General features: G+C 35.0%; 1 protein-coding gene across 6 annotated transcripts in view; it reads right to left on the reverse strand.

Moving 5' to 3' along the window:
- The window catches only part of AP3B1 (adaptor related protein complex 3 subunit beta 1), a 165,395-nt gene that overhangs the window by 48,619 nt on the left and 91,649 nt on the right, over positions 1-25,127 (reverse strand). For 5 of the 6 annotated variants that reach the window (XR_014577124.1, XM_083819023.1, XM_083819024.1 and 2 more), the window contains exons 16-22: positions 24,473-24,659; positions 23,405-23,535; positions 20,664-20,775; positions 19,035-19,191; positions 15,665-15,839; positions 7,555-7,627; positions 6,537-6,643 (exon numbers count right to left, since the gene is read on the reverse strand). Coding sequence is in view for 5 of the 6 variants with exons in the window: in XM_083819023.1 (XP_083675149.1) it covers positions 6,537-6,643; positions 7,555-7,627; positions 15,665-15,839; positions 19,035-19,191; positions 20,664-20,775; positions 23,405-23,535; positions 24,473-24,659 (942 nt within the window). In the remaining variant the exon portion in view is untranslated. The remainder of the gene's footprint in view (positions 1-6,536; positions 6,644-7,554; positions 7,628-15,664; positions 15,840-19,034; positions 19,192-20,663; positions 20,776-23,404; positions 23,536-24,472; positions 24,660-25,127) is intronic. The other variant, XM_083819026.1, reaches the window with a different exon arrangement.

The following is a 25,127-nucleotide window of genomic DNA, read 5'->3' on the forward strand; positions in this document are numbered from 1 at the left end:
CCCCGCCCCCCCGGCTCCGAATTTCATTTCTCTTTTATATGTAAGATTTTGATATTTTAACTGCACTTACTTCATAGTTTTAGCACTTTTCACTTTTAAATACAGTATTTGAATATTACATTAAAGTTTGTCAGTCCAAGACAAGAAAACAGTGAAACAGCATTAAAGAAGGTGCACTACTAACCAAAGACCTGGTTAATCTGTATACATTTTAAGTAATGTTTAAGTTATTTAAAAATGATACATTAATACATATACATACATATATATCTACACAAGTGTATACATATGCATATAAAAATAAAAGAATCAATCTGGAAAACATCTAGTACTAAAACACACAGTAATCAACTAAATCAATGAGATTATCCATAGTAATAGTAAATATGCCTCCCAGACTGGGCATACTTTCATTTGTGCCAGCATGTCATATCAAGGATTTATTTCTGACTCAGAAGAAAGAGAGGTCGATCCTATTTGAACTTTCAAATTAAATTCTCTAACTTGTTTGAAAGGAAAGAAGCTGAATGTGCTTAATTCTTGAATGTAAAGTTTGCTAAGTATTAATGCATTTGTAAACATAAGATGGGTATTTTTAAGACCTGAACAATAATAAAAGTTAAAAATATTGATAAATGGATTTCTAATTAAAGAGTAAAAATGTTAGTTTAAAAATAGTGTTATAGCAGTTTTTAAAAAATTAAGCTATCATTTTTTTAAGTGTGTAGAAGTAATTTATGGAAGGACATAACTTCAAATATGTAATGTAACGGATGTGTTGCATTACCATTTTAAGAACACCATCTGCTACAGCAATTTTTATAAACATGGAAAAATAAATCTAAGTATATGGGAGGTCTTTGTTTCATTCCTTCTCTTTCTTGGCAATGGTTAATATCTGCTGATGAGCAGCTATATTCATTTGTAGCTCTCCAAGTACTTTCCCAAGGTGAGTAAGCATCATTATCCTCATTTTTCAGATGGAAAACTAAAAGATTAAGTTACTCCCTCCAGATCACACAGCATGTAGTAAGCCAAAAATAGAACTCATTTTCCATATGTAACACCCAGTTCTGTATCCACTGGACCAGGCTGATTTACCACAAGCATCAGTCACACCTAATCAACTAAATAGCTGAATTTTGGGTGCACAAAAAAAAAGTTGCTTTTTAGCTGTTGCCTTTAAGACTTATTTTCATTTGTTTCATAGGTGCAAATTTTCCATCTTACTAACATGGTATTTGCAAAATTTGTTTCAGGCGAGCATAATGTTAGTTACAAAGCTTGTATGGCACAGCTTAGAGAAAAGTGGAAGCAACACCCATAGTTTAAAAACTGTTCCACATGGAAAAATCTTCATCTTAAGAAATGAAGTTGGACAAAGAACTCTGCAGAACTCTACAAACACTCTGCCTAATGTACAAGTGTGGTCAACAATGCAAACAAGTTATAAGGTTGCACAGGGATAGCATGCATCTAGCATACCTTACCCACCAACCCCTTCCTCCCCCACCCACCCCAACAAACTCCCCCAATTCCAATCATTATATAAAAAGGTGGGCTTCAAAAAAAGTATAACGTAAACACTTCATATGCAGGAAGAAGCTCTCCTATGGTGAGACACCAAAAAGATAAGACATTACGTACAAGAAGGTAAAAATAAGAGGTCAAATAGTAAACTACATAAAATGATACCAACACCATAAGCTCGGGCTACTGTAACATAAAACCACTACAAAAACATGATGAAAAAGAAGATGTGGCTAACATTCAAAACTGAGAAAAGAAACAACTTTTATCCGACAATAAAAATATATCAGTGTCTCAAGAAGGACTATATGTATTTACACAAATATAAAAATAATTACTTAAAAAACAATGATAATTACTCAAACTACCTCTACAAACCCAGGGCAGAATAGCAAGAATCTATTTAAACCATTCCATACAGTCTGCTCCTGTCACTAGTGATTGCACTATAGCTCTTTCATATCATTAACAAGTTAATTCTGATGACATAGCCATTCCCGAGGTAAGAACACAAGAAGAGCTAAGACCAGAGCTTACACAAATTACAAATAAATCTAGTTATATAATAATTAGTGTTAACGAAGCTTTGAAAAAATAAAGCTCATGAAGCAGAGTGCATGCCAATAACTATTTGGAAGAACTACTTTTCATTTCTCTACTGTACGATTTGCAAATTCTTAAGCACCTCAAGCTAACCTTTCCCACAAACTGCATAACAGACTACACTGATGATATAATCCATTATTGCAGTTCCTGTGTTCCCAGTACTTCCAAGAAGAGATCCTTTACACAAGGACAGAATATACTTCAGAGACAGTCGTAATACTTGCTATAGTGGAATTAGACTGAATAGACAGAGTAATCTAAATGATAAGAATGTTTTGCCCTGCCAATATTACTTCAAAAACCGAGAAATCAAAATATCATTTAAGGGGTGATCCTATTCTAAAAGTATCTCTATTTGAATACTGGGGGAGTTCATGTTTACTGTTTTTCAAGGAATTCCATAAGTATGCTAAATTTGAAATTAAATGTATTTATCACCTGGCTTGACAGGTCTGCAGCTTGACCTTGACTTTTGTCAAAAGCTATTATTTCTGCTCTACGCATCACCACTCTAAAGAAGTTCTCAAAGTGGATCCTAGTTAAGAGTTCTGTGGAAGATTCAGGGGACAGGAAACTGTATGATTTACTGCTCCTTTCCTAAACAGATTCCGTGGAATTCTGAGTAGAAGAAAATAATAAAAACCTATTATAGATAATACTTTCAAGAGAATACACTGAATATACCAAAGAAAAACAGTAAGTAAAGCAGTACCACTTCTACAACTATGACATAACTCAATATGCATAATAATTAACGAAAAGGCTAAATTATTGCATCAAATATGTTTTCTATAAGTAACTCTTCACCACAAGAGCCTTCCCCTCTTTTGCTGTATGCTTTTATCATGAACATCTCTTATCACTCAGCCTTGATGTTTTCCCCAAATTATCATGCACTGGGGGCAAGGAACATACCTCATCTTCTCCTCTCAATACCTACTCATCTCAACATATACTTCCGTACAGCTTTTTGCTCCATCCAACTGCTGCTGCTGCAAAAGCTCATATCCAACTGTCAGTTCTCCCTTGCACTAACACCTTTCTGAACTATAACAAATTTCTTGCTACCAAAGTAGTATTCCCTCCTCAATATTTTTTCTGAAGTATATATATTTTTAATTATCATATATAGCATGCTTAGGGCTCTAGATGTTTAGGGAACCAGTTGCTCAATCATTTTTACTATCTAAAGTCCATATGAGAGAAGAACAGGTGGTTCAGCTTTTTTCTCATCAGTTGTGTTACTGTAGGAACATATGATGACTCCCCTCTAGCTTCTCTGTCTGAAACCATACCCATCCCCTTTCCCCCATTAACCATTCCTGCTCACAGTATTATTTCTTCCAGCACATTATAACCCTCCCTGTCATTTGTGAGTTTTGCTTTTTAGTCCATCTTTTCTCTCTTCAAAAATTTCCATTTAAGGGATGACACACATTTCTGGTGTTTTCAGATACCCATTTTACATTGGTAGCTTGCAGATGTCTCACTTCTTATTTTTAATTGGTACTATATCTTCACTTATCTTTCAAGTCTTCAAGGGTATTTCACTATCTAAAACTCATTTGATTCCAAATGCATGAGTTCTGTGTGCACATGCACAAAAGCCTCAGGAGTAGCCTCCGGTGACCATAGTTACCTGTTTCAGATGGCCCACTTGAAGGTAGACTACACATACCAGGGCAGAAGCATGAACATGGATTTACTATGTTTTCCATATACAATAGGAAAAAAGTTATCTATAAATTACCTGAAAAAAAAATTATTTTTCCTGGAGTAAACTATAATATGCTTATGTGTGTCTTTATATGACAGGTAAATGTTTTATGTGAAAACATGAGTCATAAAACCAAGCGAGCTGTGGGACAAAGTATCAGGTTGTACACTGTAGTTGCTATCCAGGGATATTTTGTTTTTGTAGGTTTGAAGAGATCTAGAGCATTACTGTAAAACACTTCTAGTATTTATGTTTTCTATAATGTTCAGCAGCTATGAATGTAGAGTTATAAGTTTTCTAAAAGCTGTATCCAATTACAGTCCTGAATGATTTGAATAATAGACTGCCTGACATATTCCAAGATAAGTGGCTGCTACATTTCTTTGATATTAGGGTCATATACTGTACTTATCTATTTTTACTCCATGCTCTCCATTGCCTAGTAATAAATTAATTTCTCTCTGTTAGTTTGGCATGTGCCCTACAGTTAAATTCATTTTCTCTCCAATTGAAGGAAGAAAAAGTTTTCTGAAGTATGACAACTATTCTTCTTATTTTTGGAACTAGTGGCCACGGATTAAATTCAGAATACTACTTTAAGAGAGACATTCCCACATACAATCTTAAAAGCTGTTTTTACATTTTAATTTTTAGAAAATTACCTGATGGTGTTGAACAACACATGTGTGCAAAACTTTTAATGATATGGATATCATTTGAAAGAATAATTTTTAACTTTAGTATTTCATTTTTTTCATTCCCTGGAACACAAAACACTGCAAAGGACCTCACGGACATCTGCAACTACTATCAATGGCAATGACAGTTATAAAACAGGTAATCACTATGCAGGCAGCAACAATTAGTGATGATGTAACTTAGGTTGCTTCCAAAGCAGGAAGTATGAGGAAATAGTCCAGCTTCTTCACTGATTACGTATTTTACCAAGAACTCAGTTGTACCAAGAAAGAAGCATTTTGTGGAATCAATCCTTTTATACAGAACTTCCTTTGTTCAGCCTATACCTTCCAGCTCTTTCTAACACATCACTTGATTGCAGCTACCTTCTGAAGAACTGGGGGAAGCAATAACTTATGGTTATCATGAGGAAAGCAAGCACACATGTGGGAAGTGGAACATGTTCATGTATTTTAGATGAAGAAAGGACTCCAGACATTGGTGAACAAGTGCTGTTCTCAAGCACCCAACATTACTGATCGCCATTTTTAACTTACCATCAAAGATGATAATTCTGAAGTACCAGAATGACCAGAATCATTCTTAAGCTAGCCTCAGAGCAAGAGAAACAGATGACAGCCTGTGTTTTGACCTGTTAAGGTCTTAAGAATAGCAAACAAGAAATTGTGGCATTGCAACCACTGAAATAACTGCATAATTAAAGGCAGGCTGTCTGCCTAGCACTGCATACTGCACCACAGAGTAACTAATACAAGACAGCACCAGGCATTTTCAGACTGTGTGACACATGAATTGACTATGCACCAGGTAAAGTGTGTGTCCAAATTGTTACTGGCCCGCTTGGAATTTAAATTGTATCACAGTTCTCTCAGGTTAGGCTAATACCCACCACACTCTCTGCAAGTTTATCTTTTAAACACAAGAACTTAAAGCCTGTAAATATAAAACTGAACAATTAGCTAAAATCTTTTATTTCTTAAGTAAAATAATTTCTTGCACCTTCTTTATAAGTATTTAATAACTATATAATTTTGGAAATGTATTGCTCCCAAAGCCAACAAAAAGTACCTTAACAGAGATTATTAAATTTGCAGTGTAGGTTCTAGATACCAGCCATGTAAGAAACAAGGCTAGGCTAAAAAATGTCCATGCCTCTTTTATTTTCTTCTTGTCACTCCCACAAACTTTCACAAGGATTTGTATCGCTCCAATCCCTTATTAAATTGCAAATTTAAATTGGACAAAAAAAAAAAAAACACAAAGCAAACAAACAAAAACCCTACATTAAAATAAAATAAAAAATAAAATAAACAAGACCAAGAACACAAACTACTATCCTTTCCACCAACAAAGGAATGCCCTCCGTGACTTTGCTAACCTTAATTATACCTATAGTTTTGAGATTCCCTAATGGAAAGTGCTACAAAGCAGAAAGCACTAACTGAATGAATCATGACACATACTGATACACCACTGATTGTAAATCTATACCCTTTTTATTTGCACCCAGGGGCTATGATTTGTACACTCATGAAAAATTACTTCCAAGTAGCAAATGTCATAATTGGAGTCATGTATGGTAAATAATTGGGCTGAGAATTAACAAGTATGTGATTTTATGTAGCTTATTTTTGATACTGCAGCAACTAGATGATTTGAAAGATTTCTATAGTTTGGATGCTTAATTTGTAAATACACATTTCCCTAAGGCAGAGGAGGAAAAAAAAAAAAAGAAAAACAAATTGAAAGAGAAGGTTAAAATCCTTGAAGGCATCCTTCTTAAATATGCAATATTCATTCTTTTCTCCACCTTCCAGAATGTAACGAATCCAAAAAAGCTGCCAGACCTGCATGTAAACCACAATTTCATGCAGGACCTTTACAGGAGAAAGTATTTCCAAAAAATCACTTTGTTGACTGCCTCAAAAATACAAAATGCTTAAATTAAGACACCTCCCTCTCCCCTTTTTTAAAGGCTACTTACATCAATGACCGATGAACCTGACAGACTTAATCCCTCTAGGTCTGCTGTTAAACTTGGGGACAAAACAGCTGCTGTAGGAACTGCCACAGGAGTTGTCACAGGGTAGACTAGAATTAGAAAGGCAACTGACATTTAACTAAAAATACAAATAAAAGTAATGGGAAGGACGATAACTTATTTTCATTAAGTTTAAAAAGATTTTATGTCTTGATCTAATTATTTCATGCTCACATCTCCTAATCATAGAACATTATTCTCTCCAGACATAGCAGACATGCTCAATATAAACAATGAAAATATAAATAAAACTGATAATAAAATATTAATAAATAAAACTGATAATAAAATACAAATAAAACTACATGTATAGATGACACACATTTTTTACATTGAAGATATTTTGCTCTTCTTTCTGACTTTTTCACTCCATTTTATCCTTCAATCTGATCCACACTGTGCAGCACATTTTCAATGAGTTATGTGCAAAGTACATATTAATGCAATTCTAACATTTGTTGCACACATAGAAGAAAATCTGAAGACCTGCGCTACAAACCATAGAAAAAAAGTGCACTAGCTCTACTGTACCCTTCCAAAACTACATTTTAATCTGTTTTTTGAAATTGATATTTTTAGTACCTTGTTATAGTAGCATAATTGCTTCATAAATTGCACAGATGTTGTAAAAGAAACATCCATTGTTACCTGAGGAAATAAGCCCACTTTAACAGAAAACAAATCTAGATATACAAAATTCTCAAAAAAGATGTTTTACATCCCAATGCATTCCAAAATTTTAAATTAATTTTCAGTTCTATAATAAACAAAATGATGTATTATAATAAATATGCTTAAAAAAAAGTTGCTAGTCTGAGCAATATATGTATATATTTTTTTTGGTCAGGAAGCTGGGACAATAAATGAACAGAATCAATGTTTATGACATTTAAAATTTCACTGAGTCAACTGAATTGAATATACACCATAGAAAAAATAAGGCTTCAATCAAGATACTTACAGTTGTCTAAATCTAAGAGAAAAACATCTTGTTTACTTGGAGTTTTTCTATCTTGCGCAGTTTTTTCTTCTTTCTGTCAAAATAGATGAATATTTCATCTTTTACCATATCAGCAAAAGAATGGTCTTTTATACTTCTATAGCGGCAAAGTGTATTTTCATTGCTTTAAAAGAAAAATGTGTCCATTTCCAGAACTTAGCATTCAAAGAATTCACCTATTGAGACAGAGTTCTTTGTACACATAAGCTGAACCCAAGCTCTACATTTAAGCTATATTTCACTCCTCTGAAGCCCATCCTTTGGTCTAATATTAATAACAGTAACAACTGTTACTGAAAGACAACTTTTGCTGACAGATCAGATGCTTCTGGTGATACCATTAGAGACAGAAACGATTTAAAAAAAAATATTCTATTTCTGTATGAAAAACAGGGCAAAAACACATCATAAGGAAGCAGTATGATTTGCGCTTTTCTAGAAGGACGGAAACCTGTCCTATCCTGTACTGGGATACTACTTAATTGCTGGAGAAAGTCAACAAAAAGTTTCTTTTTTGTCACAAAAAAAAATATGTAATTTTAAGCTGTAAGATGAATTCTAATACAAAGATTGCCAGTATTGTCAGCATACTATTGCAGAGTAGAGTAGTAATAGAGTAATCTCAGTGACTTGGCTTACATACAATTTCAAAAAATTTGTTGCAATACAGCTAAATAAAAAGTTACAGACATGCCTAATAAGAGTGAACATTGGTCGTATCTACAGAACATCTAGACAGAGATGATTCAAGACAGAGTTTAATGAGTCACAGCTCAACATGGGCTCCAGATACTGTGGATTAGTAAAAATGATTGATCTTCAGACACTGACAGAGTCTGGACACAGTACCCACTGGATGCTCATAAGACAGTTTTTCATCACGCTATTCCCAATCCACTCTTAAGCCTCCTTTGTCTGGATCAGCTGCAGAACTCTGCCTTTGGTCTGTCTCTCTGGCTCAGTCACCAGACAGCAGGCTTCATCATTCTTTCAGAGAAATTTGTCAACTGCCCTTAGACCTTAAGACTGCTCATTACTCAAGCTACTGCAAGAATTTAAATGTAGTCTTTCCAGGAGTTCCACTTCCATGAGCTTTTTAGTTTACCAGTTCTGTCTTCAACAGTCTGTGACAGCCAAATCCATACACACGTGTATTATTCTTTTAGCTTTTCTAATCAGTGAAACGGATCTACACAAAACACTAAAACTCCATAAGCCCATCCTGGGCTCCCTTACTTAAGCTTTACTTACAAGCTGTCACAGTCCTTTCAGGCACTCAGGATACAACTTCCTAAAGGAGCCTGGAGACCCTCTCAAAAGCTCAGCAGCTAGGTTCATTTTCTTTGATTGTCACCATAAAGCAAAATGACCCCTCTTTTTTTTCCCTTTCTTATAGTCTCTCAGTCTTACGGTCAGTTGCAAGCTAACACTAATGCTGGGTTCATTTTTTCCAGTTTTGTGAGAATTTCCATGGTTCCCTCTGAAGAACACACAAGAAGCCATGTTAATGTTCTCGCTAGGTTAAGCCATTGATATTAATGACTACTGGGTTTACGTAGGACAAAATGACACTGCTCCTCATTTTCTTCCAATTAAACCCAAGGCTCAACCGTATCTTGGGCTGCATCAAAAGAAGTATGACGAGCAGGTTGAGAGAGGCACTGGAACAAACTGTTTACAGAAGCAGTGGATGCCCCATGTACAAGACTATGTTGGATAGGGCTTTGGGAGACCTCGTCTAGTGGAAGGTGTCCCTGCCCATGGCAGGGGAGTTGGAACTGGGAGATCTTTAAGGTCCCTTCCAACTCAAACTATTCTATGATTCAAACAGACAGTATTCACTTACATGGTCATTACAGATGTGCTTTAGTTATTCTGGAAGGAGAAGACTTGTGGACAGAGTAGAATGGAAGTCACTTACTTTTATTTTTATTAGATCAACATACTTGAACGGTCCTTACTACTACAGTATTTGAGTGTTGTATTATCACTGATTTATTTGACCCATGACATCCCTCTGGACCATGGCAATATTACAAAAAAATATATTTAAAATGGTCCTAATATGATTCCATTCCCTATATGACTTGTCCAGAACTACTGAGGGACTCTGTTGAAAAACCATCTCTCCTGAGTGCCACTTTGGTCAAAACCACAAGACTTAATTTTTTCTTCCAATGAGGTTACTGACAATTTATTTGACTGCTTTTCGCTATTTTTCCTCATCTGTGAAATGAAGGTATACAGTATACTTTATAAATGACAGGTGCTAGTTGAATTATGTGCTTACTTTAATTTCTGCACTATGATCTTATTTGAATTGTGAGTTACTTCAAGTCTGTGAAGTCTCAGAGAAATTATTTAACAATTATTTTAATCAATAACAAGTCTTTTTTTTAAGCTCCATGTTGTGAATATTCAGCCATGAAATACATTATCTGTAACTCTTTTACTGCACATTATGTATCACAACTGACTTAGTGTGTTAACTGTAAAATCTCGGGACACCTGAACATAATCAAAGAAAACACAGTTAAGCAAATAGATTAGAAAAAAAATCCCAACTCTCTCACTTTCTACCTCCACCTATTCATAAGGTTAATTTCTTCCATCAACTACAAAATAAGGTTCAAAGATTATTTTTAGCTAGTTGTAATATGTGCTCCTCTTTCCAGTAGGGAAGGGATTTTCACATTCCCTTTTATTATGCAGCCAATTAAAATCTATAAAAAGTGGCTCACTCATATGAGAGGATACCACAAGGATAAAAATTTTGAATGTGCTTGAGTTTTGCTAACAACAATATTGCCCAGTAAAAAAAGTTTAAAAAAAATATTAGGAGTCAGATTCAAGACATTCTCTTATTGTTCATCTGTTTACTGAAGACAGTTAAGGTAAGACATTCTATGACGCAAAGAACATAGAAAACATTTTTTATTTTTTTTTCCTGTTATTTATCATTCTAAAGTGGTTACTCAGTACAACACAAAGCTTGATATGTAAATTTATAACATAAAAATGTATTTATGCACTGATTTTGAATCTATGACGTGATTCATCTTTAGAACTGAAAGATATTTCACAGATCTTTTTATATTTCAAAATAAAATAAAGATGCAAGTACAGAAACATTACATTGAGGTAATGCATGGTAAGAAAAACTTACACAGCACACTTTATCAGTACACTGTACTTAAGTATAATCAGTTTACTGTAAAACACACAAACAAAAACAAACAAAAAACAAAGCAAAAACAAACAACCCTATCATCTGGGAAATGTAAAATCAGAGGCAAACTAAATCAAGATAAAGCTAATACTAAAGTATACTGAAGTCTTATTTTCTACTTCAGTCAAGTGTGTCAAGCTTAAATAAATACTCAGCTAATTCTGTGTGTACACACTCACATAGATACACACATGCGTATACATATTGTGCTAAAACACCAAAGAAATCTAGTTAAATTTGTCTTGTCTATTAGACGTGATTATTTTTTCTTTTATTTTTCAAAGAAAAGAAAATTGATTGGCTTTCTAGGAATAATAAATAGCCAATGACTGCAACAAACACTATCAACAGATATTTCTATTGAATGGAAAAAGCTTTGCATTCCAAATCAAGACAATAAAAAGGTTCTGACGTGTCTGGCATTTCCCTGTAACATATATTTTTTTTTTGTATTTTTTTTTTCCTTGAAATAAATCTATAATATAACCCAAACAGTTTCCTACCAGGAGAGCTCACTACAGGAAAAGCAGAATACTAAACAAAGAAGTTAAGCTATATTCCATCAAACATTTCTCCATTTGCAATTCATCTTGGTAATAGAGATAGAACCTGGTAAATGCATATAGGACTTGAAGCAGGAGATTTCTCTTGCTCAATGCATAATTCATGTGCTCCGCCTGCAAAGTGTGTAAAATGAGAATTTCACACCGCAGCATGAGCCATGGAGCTGCAGAGAAAAGGCAGATGAAATCATATTTTGCTGTGTGAATTTTATTTCTTATCCTCCCAATATTTATACAAAACCATCATTGACAATCCAAATGCATTGACAGATCACCCACTGTTTCCATTGTGTTAGCACTTGAAAAGAGATCAGGCAGAAAGATAGACAATTTGTTTTTGTATATTTTTTAAATAGTGGATCAGGTTTTTAACAGCTGAGTGACTGTATTATACTTGTATAAGGAGGTCAATAGTAGCTGATTTTAAAATCCCACTGTAAAGACATTTACTTACATATGCATCCTGAAATCTGCATTTTAGCTCCACAGTATTTATGCTCAGAGTATGTCATGTATCTGAACACCTCAAACTACCCATATTTCAAAATGATATAAAACACTGCAGCACAAGAAAGTGACTTTCCTACTCACTGCAGCTCAGTTATGGTGAACAAAACAGCATTTTCAAAACAATTCTTCGCAAAAATAAATATTAAAGTATTAATAATATATTCAGAAAAAAAATCTGCTTTTGTAACCTATTTTTCTGCTTGTAAATGCATGGATGCATACACAAATTAAGCTCCCATGTGAGTGTAATCAAACCTTGTTTATTACGAAGATTCTGCTAAACGTGGCAATGGTAACTAACAAAACACAGAGAATGGTAGTCAGCCCTCAGAACATTATCTGTGTAACAGAGTTCATAACATGTGGCAAACTAACTACTCCTCTTATCAATATGTATTTCAGAAGATATTTTTAGTTTTATCTATAAGGATATAAAATCTTTATATCTAAGGATATAAAATTTCCCCACCTATGCTAACCAAATTAAGAATGTCCCATAGTAGAATAATATAAGCAATGTTTTTTCCAACAAAATCTTTCAGTAGAAAAATATGCATTTCTGAGGGCCTGGATGAGATTCTGCTTCCTGATGGAAAGAAGCAGAAAAATTACAAGGTTTTCATGGAAGTAAAATAAACACGGGTGGTTCTTGTAAAATATACTTTGATACAAGGGCTCCACTCAAGACTTTATCTGAAATGTTCTTTAAACATTGTTAACTATTGCTTTTCTTTCCAACTTGGAAGGACTGTCAAGGTTATCATCAGTTAGCTCACCCGATGATCACAGGGCTCAAAATGTGTAACTCTCCAAAAATCTGTTAAGCTACTTAGAACAACAGTCACTTTGAACACAAAATACGTGTTTCTCCCCTCTACACCCTCACCTAATTATGCTTCTGAATAGAACCAAATATCAGAAACACTCGAGGTATAAACTCAAGCATCCAACATCAATTAAACTGAAGCTAACTCTATAGTCCTAAAGATTAACAGAGTACAGTGGAAGTCCTCTATGTTCAAGAGCCCCTCACTCCTAATTCATGTATAACTAATCACAGAATCACAGAATTTAAGGGTTTGGAAGGGACCTCGAAAGATCATCGGGTCCAACCTCCCTGCCAAAGCAGGTTCCTTAGAGTAGGTTGCCCAGGTAGGCGTCCAGATGGGCCTTGAATATCTCCAGAGAAGGAGACTCCACAACCTCCCTGGGCAGCCTGTTCCAGTGCTCCGTCACCCTCACCATGAAGAAGTTCTTTCACATGTTGGTGCGGAACTTCCTGTGCTCTATCTTGTGGCCATTAACCCCTTGTCCTGTCCGCACAAACCCCTGAAAAGAGGTCGGCCAAATCCCTCCGTCTCCCACGCCTCAGGTATTTATAAACATTGATGAGATCCCCTCTCAGTCTTCTTTTCTCCAGGCTGAACAGACCCAGGTCTCTCGGCCTTTCTTCATAGGCAGGATGCTCCAGGCCCCGTATCATCTTTGTGGCCCTCCACTGGACTCTTTCCAGGAGATCCCTGTCTTTTTTGTACCGGGGAGCCCAGAACTGGACACAGTACTTCAGGTGAGACCTGACCAGGGCAGAGTAGAGGGGGTATGTATATATATACATATACATATATATATATATATGCACACACACACCCCGAGGTATATGTATGTGTGTGTGTATATATATATATATATATATGTATATATAAACTTCACAGTTTTCATATACTAGTCCATCAGCCATGTTAACAGTTTCCTAGTGAAAAAGAATTCAAGGAACATAGTTATTTAGCTTTTGGATAGTGAACTCTATGCTATCTTATCGATTATCTCCCTGCCTCCTTTTTTTGCTGCCATGTACATAATTTTAATATTTGCTTTTTTTTTTGTGAGATTTAAAAGATCTGCAATTTTTCAATTCTACATTTTGACTCTAATCAAGTCTTCTGTCAATGGCTTATAAACTTCTTTTGTTCCTAGCACATTTCTTTTTAGGTTCTTCTTAAACAAGTAAGGCTTTAATCAAGTATCTATTCCTGCAAGGTTCTTTTTCTTCTCTTAAGATCCAAGGGCTTGACAATTCTCCATTGACTTCAACAAAACAATCCCAAACAAGCTTCTTGGACATTCCGGTTCTCCTACTACTCAGTAATTGACTTCACACATTCTTGATCGCTGTTTTAAAATACAAAATGCTTCTTTATGCTAGTAGTCCTCACATATCCTGTGAAAGAACCAGAACAGCTTAAATAATTCTAGTGAAAGAAATAATGAAAGCTGGCCCTGATATTTTGAGAAAAATGGACAAATGCAGCAGAGAGAACACAAAGTTGTTTGAATACAGTTTTGTAGTGGCTGCTCAGAGCTAAGCAGGTCAGAGTACGTATTATTTTCTGGTGGAAATATCTGTGCTACTATGAGGAGCTGCAAACTCTTAGAATTAATTCATGCTCCACCTAGCACCAAAGAGCTCATTCTGAGAGGACTTGGCTTCTCTACTGGAAAAAAAAGAGAAGAACCTTACTTTCTCAGTTAAAGGAAATACACTTAAACAGTTTAATAAACTTACAGATTCCCTCTTAACTATTTGATACACACTTGTCAAATAGCTTCTACAACTGCATCAAATGCAACAGAAGAGGCCTGTTTTGACTACTCAGCAGTCCATACTGGAATCCTGATTGAAATATGCCAGTTTGATTTAAAATGCTTGAGTATCACTTTATTTTCAACACTGTATACTGATATTAAAATGGAAACTTCTGAGTTACAATTCTAACCTACAAATGTTATAAAGTATATAGAATGAAAGGTAGGGGAAATCTTTGAAAATGGAAAAATAACTTCCAGAAATTCTTTTATCATATTCTCCTAACAGATTTAGAGTAAGGTTCCTCATTCATCTGTTTTTAATGAAAGATAGATAAATAGAATTCAGTTCATGGTAGTAGACTTAGGTCTACAATGTTGGCTCAAGTAAAATGAACTTCTAGCCTCTTTCTCTTCCCTAAGGTAAGCAATTAAAACTTAGCTGACACATAAATGGTTCTGTTGAACACTTTTGTATCTTCACATATTTCAGCATTCATTATGAAAAAAAGATACTTGAAAGTTTGCTACCTCACAAATACAGTAAGAAACCAAATATAATTTGAAGTAATGGAACATTTATATGCCTTATTCCTATTAAAAAGAGAACAATAAATGTTGATTACTCATTAGGAATATTAATTCTACTAGCCTATGTACACGCCTCAAGTATAGATGCATTAACTGCACTGTTCTTAATTTTAACAGGAAATTTTAAAAGAAAGCCACTGGTTCCACTTAATGTCTTCAAGCCCGTAAGAAACTCTTCATGTCAGACCCAGGTCCTGTAGTAATTAGGATTCCATTTTATACAATTAACATCCCAAATCAGGCTGCTATTTCTGTGAAATACCCACATACATATGTTTTCACTAATGAAAAAGTAAAAAAATTAGGTTCCCTTATTTTTTATCTATCTGGTGTAAAAGTATAACAGAATTAAAACCAAAATACAGTTTTCATTGTAAAGTATTCTTACTTAAACTATCAAATAGTTGTTGTTTTGGGATGGGTCTTTTATGAAAGGTCAACAAATATTTTCAAAAATTATTTTTTTTTTAGATATCCATAAAATCACAACCCATCTCCATTCCCTCAGAAAGAAATAAACAAATTATTAGATGCATCTTTTAATGTTTAATATACATATTTATATATATCTGTATGTAATCTTTAACATACTTACCTTACTAGAAGTAGCACTTCCAGATTTTCCAGAATCAGAGTCACTTCTAGAGTCTGATACTGATTTGGAGTCTGAAGAACTTCCCTCTGACGAACTGGACTCTGTATCAGAGGAACTGGATGTGTTTCTGTTTTTGGAGATCCCCTTTGCTTTCTTTTTACTTTCCTCTGCATTACTAGATATTAAAAATAAATAAATAAATGTAAAAGGCACACACAAAAACACCAAAGAAATGCACTTAGGCACCACAGTGTCATAGAATGGTTTGAGTTAGATTGAGTTAAAGATCACCTAGTTCCAACCCCCATGCCATGGGCAGGGACACCTTCCAAAGCCCCATTCAATCTGGCCTTGAACACTTCCAATGACCGGGCATCTGCAACTCAGGGCAACCCGTTTCTCACCATCTGAATAAAGAATTTCTTCCTAACGCCTAATCTAAACCTACCCTCTCCTAATTTAAAGCCATTACTCCTTGTCCTATCACTACACTCCCTGAGAAAGTGTCCCTCCCCAGCTTTTCTCTAGGCCCCCTTCAGGTACTGGAAGGCTGCTCTAAGGTCTCCCTGGAGCCGCCTTTTCTGCAGGTTGAACAACCCCAACTCTCTCAGCCTGTCTTCATAGGGCAGGTGCCTCTGCCCTCTGATCATTTTTGTGAACCTCCTCTGGACTCACTTCTACAGATCCATGTGTTTCCTGTGCTGGATGCCCCAGAGCTGAAGACAGGAAGCATTCTACATTGACATTTCAAGGTTTTATGAAACGAGCTTTACGTCAATCCTTCTTCATGACAATGAAACTTGGTAAGATGGCAAAAGCAGTAGCTTATTTAAAGGAAAATTGTTCTACCTCATTACACAGTACAACATCACACAATCTAAAACAGGTAATGGTCAAACAAAAATATGCACGTTAAATATTAAAAATATTATTTGCATATATCGAGCCTGTGGTATTTCAGAAAAGTGAAGACACCACTTTAGACAAAATATTTTTGACTATTCCACATGCAATTAACAGAATCATGATGGCTTATAACATGATTTTGCAATTATTGCTTTTAAACATCAATATATTGAATTTGTTAATTTTTCTAAATGAAGCCACCTAGAAAAATGCCTATAATATCTACAAATATTTCAATACATACAGAGTTTATACAGAAGAGCTATTAACATTCATTCCAACGCTTTTGGTTATATCAAATACCTTACAGCTATTAGACTTCAGAGACAGTATTCTTCACACAGTTCTTCTCTTAGCCATGACAATGTTGGATTATGTTGCTCTATGCTAACAGCTACTGAATATTATTAAAATCTGCCCTGTTTGCTTCTAATAATACTAATAACTACAATTAACAGATTACCCTTTTGCCTTGGTGAGCAGGCAAGTGGTGAAGAGAGGAGGATTACCAAACAGAAATACTGCAGGAAATGAAAACTGTTTTCTAACAGTTGTCATGGAGGAGATAAGTAATATTTCATATAGTAAGAAAACCTCCCTTCTGGGATCGGCATGCTACAAACTTATACTTCCAAATCAGGTGTTTCATATACCACCTGATTCAGCTTCCTCCCCAGGACAATAAGTTGGATACTGAAGTGCTGGAAGGGTAACAAGGTCAATAATAATTAAACAAATCCAGACCACTCAACTATTAATAGTCCCTTCAGACCCAAATTAAGTTGTTAAACATTTTTGCTTAGCTTTCGGAGTAGTGTAGAATATATTATGTTGCATTACAGTTTTAGATGGCAATTATTTTTAGGAGGGAAAAATACAGAGAAGGAATTGAAAAATGTAACAGAAAGGAAAAATACTAGGGGCAAAGCAACGCCCCACATCAATCTGGAACTTTCCAACACTGAATTGCCTAAATCATATTTGATCAAAATTATAAAAAATCTATAGTAAGATTTAAACCATCCTAATAATGCCCAACTGTGCAACTGAAGATGAAATGAAAACCCAAAATTTTAATAGTCAAATGTAATTTTCTCTGAAAGCAGTGAACTCGAAGCTTGCTAAGCTAAAAATGAAGGAGTACACTTTACAAAAAGAGTCTAATGTAGTATATATGATTGTTAAAATCATGGGAAAAGTAGGAACTCCCTAGTTTAATATGACAAACATTTAAAAGCTAAAAATACTAATCTAAAAATAAAAATTCACTAATATATACTGTTCAAAGTTTCCTCATGACATATAACACAAGTACTGACAAGATTGTCTACATTTCCCTCATTGCCATTGAACAGAATCTTTAGTTGCATCAACAAGTAAGCTATTGTGCATTATATAAATCAACTTGTTTTTCAAAACACATTCAATATTTAAAACAAAATTTGAAGATTAAAAATGTTACTTTATTGTGTATCAGTCAGTTTTGACGGGTAATCATTGTTTACCTTACTGCTTAAAATTTCAGACGTTATTCTAATGAAAAGAATTTACTGGTAACTAGCTTTTTAACTTTGCAATGATGAAAAGCCTGTATTAATTTAACCTACAGATTTCATTTGTTCTGAACAGGAAAAACAATATAAATCACTTTTAAAATCATTAAATCCTGACTTAAATTAATAAAGTCATAATTAGGGCATTATGCTGTGTTTGTTATGGAAGTGGCAAGGCGAGCTGCTTTAATTACTGTCTGTAATAAAAGGAGCAGAGTGCGTACTGCGCCCCAATCAGTGCTGTCAGCCACGACTGAGCTGAGCTGCAAACTCATCAAGTGAGCTGGCAGCAGACTATAGAGTAAAGGGCGATCATGTCTGCAGAGGCCACTTGCTGACAGCAGTGGAAGAAACAGATTCATACAATCCAAGGTATTAGCCCCAATTACTCAAAATTTTAATGATACTTTAATACATGATAACGCTGTTGATAATGGGCAATCTTAAAAAGCACTAACACTTAAATATCTTATGACCGTTTCCCTTCACAGCCCTTGCCTCTAATATTTGGATCATAATCTTTTTAATATAACATTATTTAGAAAAATCAATTGTCTTAGTTACATAATTGCAAAGTGTGGAAGGACTTAATTTTAGCTCTCAGCAAAATTGCTGCAAAAGGTAATTAAGTGTTTCATACAACTGTCTGATCACTTATTCAGCCTCCCAAGGTTACATCAATTTTCAAAAAGCCACCCCAGATTTTACAAAAGTCAGAAATTAATTCTAAATATAAGAGTAGTCTGATTAAAGAAAATATGAACACAATTCATACATAGAATATACACTGGCACATGCTTAAACATCAGTTGGATGATACACCTCCAAAAAAACCTAACTAAACACTTAGCAGACTGTTTACAGCAAAGTTGCTTCAGCAAAAAATTAGAACCATGCAAATGTATGCCTACCTTTCCTTAACAGCTCCAGATGTTTTCTTTGCTGTACTTTCTTTGCTGTCTGATTCACTGTCACTTGATTCTTCACTGGAAGAGGAACTTCCACTGCTCTCATCACTGCTGCCTTCCTCCTTATCTTCCTTCTCACTTTCACTGCCAGACTCACTCTCTGAAATTAAAAAAAACAAACACATTTTTTTTCTAAGTATCTTACAAGTATCTTACACAATTAGTATTTTAGAAATCTAAGCTTTTTTTTTTTTTTTAAAAAATAATGTTTTAGTATTGTAAAATCAAATTGCAAATTTCATCATTATTTACCAAGGGTCAAAAGCAGATAAGAAAATCACGTCTCCCCAACATTTACAAAATTCTCTTGGTAAAGATCTGCTTTCTTGTGTGTACAGTATGGTACTTCATCAAGCCAGAACTCCCAATAATAAATTAATTACATGTGGGTTCTTCAAAATTATATAACCCTGTCAGGGCTTGGAGATGACCTCAAATTCTCTAATGTATATATTCACTTAACCGGCAGATTATCTTTTAAACCAATTGCTTAACTAGATGATCTATTCTTGGATATTGATAGTGATGATAGAGTCACTGATTTAAACAAATTATTCATCTCCTAATTAGTCATATAGCTAAAAATATTCAAGTATCTGAAATTAATATATTATTTTCTTGCTTACAAGAACATTAAGTGATACCCAGTTCTAAGGTACATTTCTTCTGCATATTTCTTCAGCTTAGGAATGAGAGTGAAGAAGTACCAACTTCAGATTTGAAAGACCATTTGAGCCATTCAACAAGATGCTGCTAATTCTTTAAGTCTCTAATGCCAAATATTTTACGTGTCTAACCTCTGGACCTGGAAGAATTTTTTGTCTTCTTCTTAAGTTTAGAAATGGCCAAAGAGACTCATGTTCTTCACTAAATTTAAACTATATTAACATCTATTGAAATGGCAGTCTTGGAGAACTGTCTATCTCATATTATGCGAGAGACTGGCCAAGAAAACCTTAGTTCATTTGAAACAAAGCTGTCAGTTATATTCCCCACCATCACCTGAATTGTAATAAATAGAAACTAGCATATTGTACTTCAGATTAAAACTGTAACACAATTCACTAAACAAAAACACATGAAATACTACAGTTATACAAGTTTGGCCATTTCTCAACACAGTAGCACATGCTATCAAACTAGTAATTCATAAACAACAAATTTCCCCAAACATTCAAGACTTATGGTTCTCATCAAACAAGGCTATGGGCATTTTTCCCATAAATTGGTTCAGGGATTTAGTTTTAATTGGAACTGCAAATTTTCATTTCTCTTACAAGTTTCAAAGTGAGATGAAAATAGCATGCCAGCCTTTTTCTTTAACAGGGAAACAAAGCAAAGTCTAACTCTTTTAATGAACACGCAAGCCGTATCTATACAACTAGTTGTTACTGCTATAGTGAATTTTAACTTTTTTCCTTTGATTCCCTAATGTTATATACACCTCTGGTTTTCGTTTGTTTCTTTTTTTTTTTCCTTTTCTTTTTCTCTGATTCATTTTAAGTAGTTGCCAGTTCTGAAGACAAAAGTTATTCAGCAACCAGAAATGAAAGTCAGTTTCCAACTACCTACCTGTTGCACCGGTACTGGCAGACTCATCTTCCTCCTCTTCTGATTCAGAGTAGAACTTTTCAGTAGGTTTCTCTTTCTTTGTCTTACCTAGAATTGCAGTCCATTCCTTTGCCTGTAAATACATTTCAATGCTTACAGTGCTTCTAGGCTTACTTTTCCAACCAGAAATACAAAAATATACACAACATGACAAAGAAAAACACCTGAAGCAGTAGTATTAGGTGTTTTCTAAATAAATCCTCTAAGCAAGTCAAGAGAAAATATTTAGCTTCTCTTATTTTACACAATTAGGAGCACTAAAAGTTTTATACATACCTATAAAAGGTGAGATATGTCTGTTAGAGAGGCCAGAAAAAGATTTACTAAGGCAGATTAAAAGCATCAGTAACCATAAATAAATTTCTATGCCAAAAGAACCCGAAGTCTGAGAATTTTGTCTATGGATCCAGCTCAATTTAGCCTATTGCTGGAATGAAGGGTAAACACCACCTTTATCATCCCAAGTTTAAGAAGAAAACAGCTGTGGACCCAGTAAGCAGCAACAGTTCCAGTAGCCAGATGGCAATTGTATGTCACAGAATCACAGAATGGTTGAGGTTGGAATGGACCTCTGGAGGCCATCTGGTCCACCCCCCCGCCCAAGCACGTTGACCTAAAGCATGCTGCACAGGGTTGCATCCAGGCAGGTTTTGAATACCTCCAGAGAAGACTCTACAACCTCTCTGGGCAAACTATTCCAGTGCTGTCACCCTCATATTCATTTCTCATATTCAGCCAGAACTTTGTGTTTCAGTTTATGCCTGTTGCCTCTTGTCCTGTTGCTGGGCACCATGGAAAAGTCTGGACCCATCCTCTTGACATCCTCCCTTTGTGTATTTAGACACACTGATGAGATACCCACTCAGTTTTCTCTTCTCCAAGCTAAACAGGCTCATCTCTTTCATCCTCTCTTCATACGACAGATGCTCCAGCCCCTTAATCATCTTAGTAGCCCTCTGCTGGACTTGCTCTAGTATCTCCATGTCCCTCTCATACTGGTGAGCACAGAAATAAAAGTAATTCTTATCAAGAAGAGCACACCAGAACTAAACACTACTTCAGCCAGACTTTTTTCTTCTCATATCTCCAAATAATACTGAGAAGCAGAAGAAAAACTCTGGACAGGAAAGAAACAAATAGTCAGACAACCATACCAACAGTGATAAAAGTCTGCCTCACTGACCGCTGTGATCTAGAATAAGACTAACTTTTGTAATAGCTCTAACAATGAGTTGCAATGGAGTACAGTTCTAGAGACACAGTGGCCTCCTCTTAAACACTGAAAGCTGCCAAAACTTTGTAATGTTCCACCCAGCAGCTGGTATTTTAAAAACTTAATACTCTTCTCAATTTGAATGACAATTTAACAATGGATTGCAGCTTAACAACTCAACTTGAAGTATTAGAGAAACCACAAAATTAATGACAATGAGGCACTCTCCATAGAAAATATTTGCAGAAAGCCTAGGGTAAAGGATTTTCATGTTTATTTTGAGGTTTAAATGGTCAGAGGGAGATGTTTTCTTTTATGTTGTAGATGGATGTTACTCCATTTGATCAATTTCCTGCAATGCTTTTTGTTTTTATGGACAAAGGTGCCTCCATACATTCTTTCATGCCAACCTTATCATTTATAATAACACTCCTTGAGATGACTGCTGTCAGACTCTCCTCATAAAAGCTTTTAGAAGTTTGTACACAAATATCTCTTTTCCTGAAATGTATATAAGAAGGTAAAGAAGTAATACTGAAGTACTAAAGAGAAATGTTTGTTCTACCACATCACTGTTTACTGGCCTCTGCAACTCATACCCGTTATTTAGCATTTCCTTCATTCATTCTATTTCTAACATCTTATATGCAAATTAATTCATGTGCAATTTAGTGTGGAATTTGGCTCAGGACAAGGGCCACATGCTTCTCTGGTAAGACCTGTTACAAGAACGCATCTCTGAGAGCATCACCAGTTCCGTACATTACAGTACATTTCAATTCCTGTTATTGTACAATAGCTTTCACTGACATTTATTAGTACTCCGATACCCAATGCATAAATCACAGCTCTGGAACCAGAACATGACTGCCTGCTAGTTTACAAGCTAGTAATGGAATGCTGTAGTAGATGACTAATCCTGTAAAGTCAACAAATGAGTAGTGCACTAACAAATGACATTTTCTTTTTAAAAACTTTCCTAATTCTATTCAGATCATCTCAAATGTAAACCTGGTCTCTTCCAAACTTTACGCTTTGAAACATACATAACTCTTCCCCTGCTGCTGCCAGTATACTACCGATTTTTTTCTTCTAGGACTTGGATTTATACACTAATAAACCACCACGCACCTACTACTTTGGTATTCCAATAACAGTTATCATTAACTGCAATTACCATACTGTGGCAGAGTGAATACAAGAAGTATGAAATAAAAAATGAGATGGAGGGGAAGAAAGTTAATTTAGTCTACAAGTGAAGTGGAAGTGGCCTACAGTTGACCCATTTCTCTCATTGAAAATAAACAGTGAGTATGTTGCAGATTTAAAAATTTTCAATTTCCACGCTAAAACAAGCCACATGGATGATCACATGTATCAAAAGTTTTCAGTACAGCACAAACATGTTGTTTAAGTACTTATATTTTAAGATAATGTTCTGTATTGGCGCATGTGTTCAGCAAAGTTACTTTCAATCATGCCAACATACCGACTCAGCCACTTCAACGTTTCGCACAGCAGGGTCAGGTGCCACATCTGGCCAGTCAGACAGCTCCAGGTAGCCAGTAGCTCGGCTGTTCAGCGTGTGAGACAAGGTGCCAAGCTGGAAATGATCTCGATCTATTAAAAAAAATGGGGGAGGGGAAAATATACAAACAACATGAGCTCTACCACAAAGAGCAATCTTAATCAGGCTAAAGGTAATTGCCATTATATTACCTCAAATGTCATGGAATAAATATAAACTAGGAAGCTCTTCATAGGTCAAAAAACTGATTTCAGTCCATAGATTACAATAATCTCCCCCATAATGGTCAATAAAAAAGCTAATCAGTCAGTGTGTTTAGAGGTGTTGCTCTGAAATGTAGCTTCTCTAAAAATTACTTTACTGTGAATATTAAGAATGACAGCACAGTTAAACAATCCATATACATGTCTTGGCACAAACACATCCAGAATCTTAATAGTTTTTCTTCAAAATGGAGCTCTTTTTACAGCTTTAAACATTAGTAAGTATGAAAATTAAAACTGCAAATTATCACAATAACAGAGCATTTTTAATTCAGATAACCTAATAACCTTTTTATTTGAGAATACAATGATTCTTTCTTTTAAATAGATGGAAAATGCACTGGGAAAATTATCACTTTGGAGAAAAACAATAAAAATCTAATCTACTGAGATTCAATTTTTTTCAGATTCGTAATACATTTACAATACATTAATAACCTTCTATTAAAGTCTAGATAAAAACTAAAGATATTTTTTGAAATTGAAGAATATTTTTCCTCAGAAGACATACTTTCAATTATTAAACCAAATTTAAAATCAACACGAACAGAAACTGATCAGTTTGTCAGGGTTTATCAGGTAAATGCAGTGTGTACGCAACATGTATACTTTGCTTGCTGAAAAGCAAGTAAACAGAGTGAGTATTCTTGCATATTAATCATCTGTGTTTTCTAAGTGACGCAATTTGTGAGCATATTTGAAATAGAATAGGCTGTCACATTCCTTTACACAATGAACATTTACCAAATGATTTTGGCAGTTATACCTTTAAAAGGAGACTCAAGCAATGGGGCAGGTTTCTGTGCCAGAAATATTTTTTTGGCATATTTGCTTAAAGCTCCACTCTTCTCATTCGGAACAATAAGCTGCCTAATAAATCTTGTACGGTCTCTGATGTCGTAGCTTTGATCATACTTGCCGAGATTTAATACGTACTGGGTAAGCAATTTTGTCTGTGGAAAAAAACAGGACAAGAACAGAATACAAGTTATTTATGATTATTGATAACTCTGGATAAACATATTTAAAGAGGTAATAAAAATGAATGGTTATGTCAAACAAATGTTGTTCCACAGGGAATATGCATTTCTAAAGCTGCAAATGGAATTCTGAAGCCAAAGCACATGTCCTCTTCTGTATTGGGGAGGTGAATGCTGAGTACTGAGAAGCAGCCATGTGCTAGATTATTAAACTGCTGAAGTGGAAAGAAAGGCATCATTAAAAAAATAATCATATATGGCAAACCCGCTGAAGGGTCTACGTGAGGATAATGAATGTGGAAATACAACTAAAAACATGGCACTCAAAACTTAATCGGAAAAATATGCAGGACATCAAAACATCAGAGGGTATTAGGGGGCTGGCAAACTGCTTCTGCTGAGGTGTGTTTTATGAAGAGATACTGTCCCTGGCATAAGCAG

Source organism: Anser anser (genome assembly GCF_964211835.1).
Source record: "Anser anser genome assembly, chromosome: Z".
NCBI lineage: Eukaryota > Metazoa > Chordata > Aves > Anseriformes > Anatidae > Anser > Anser anser.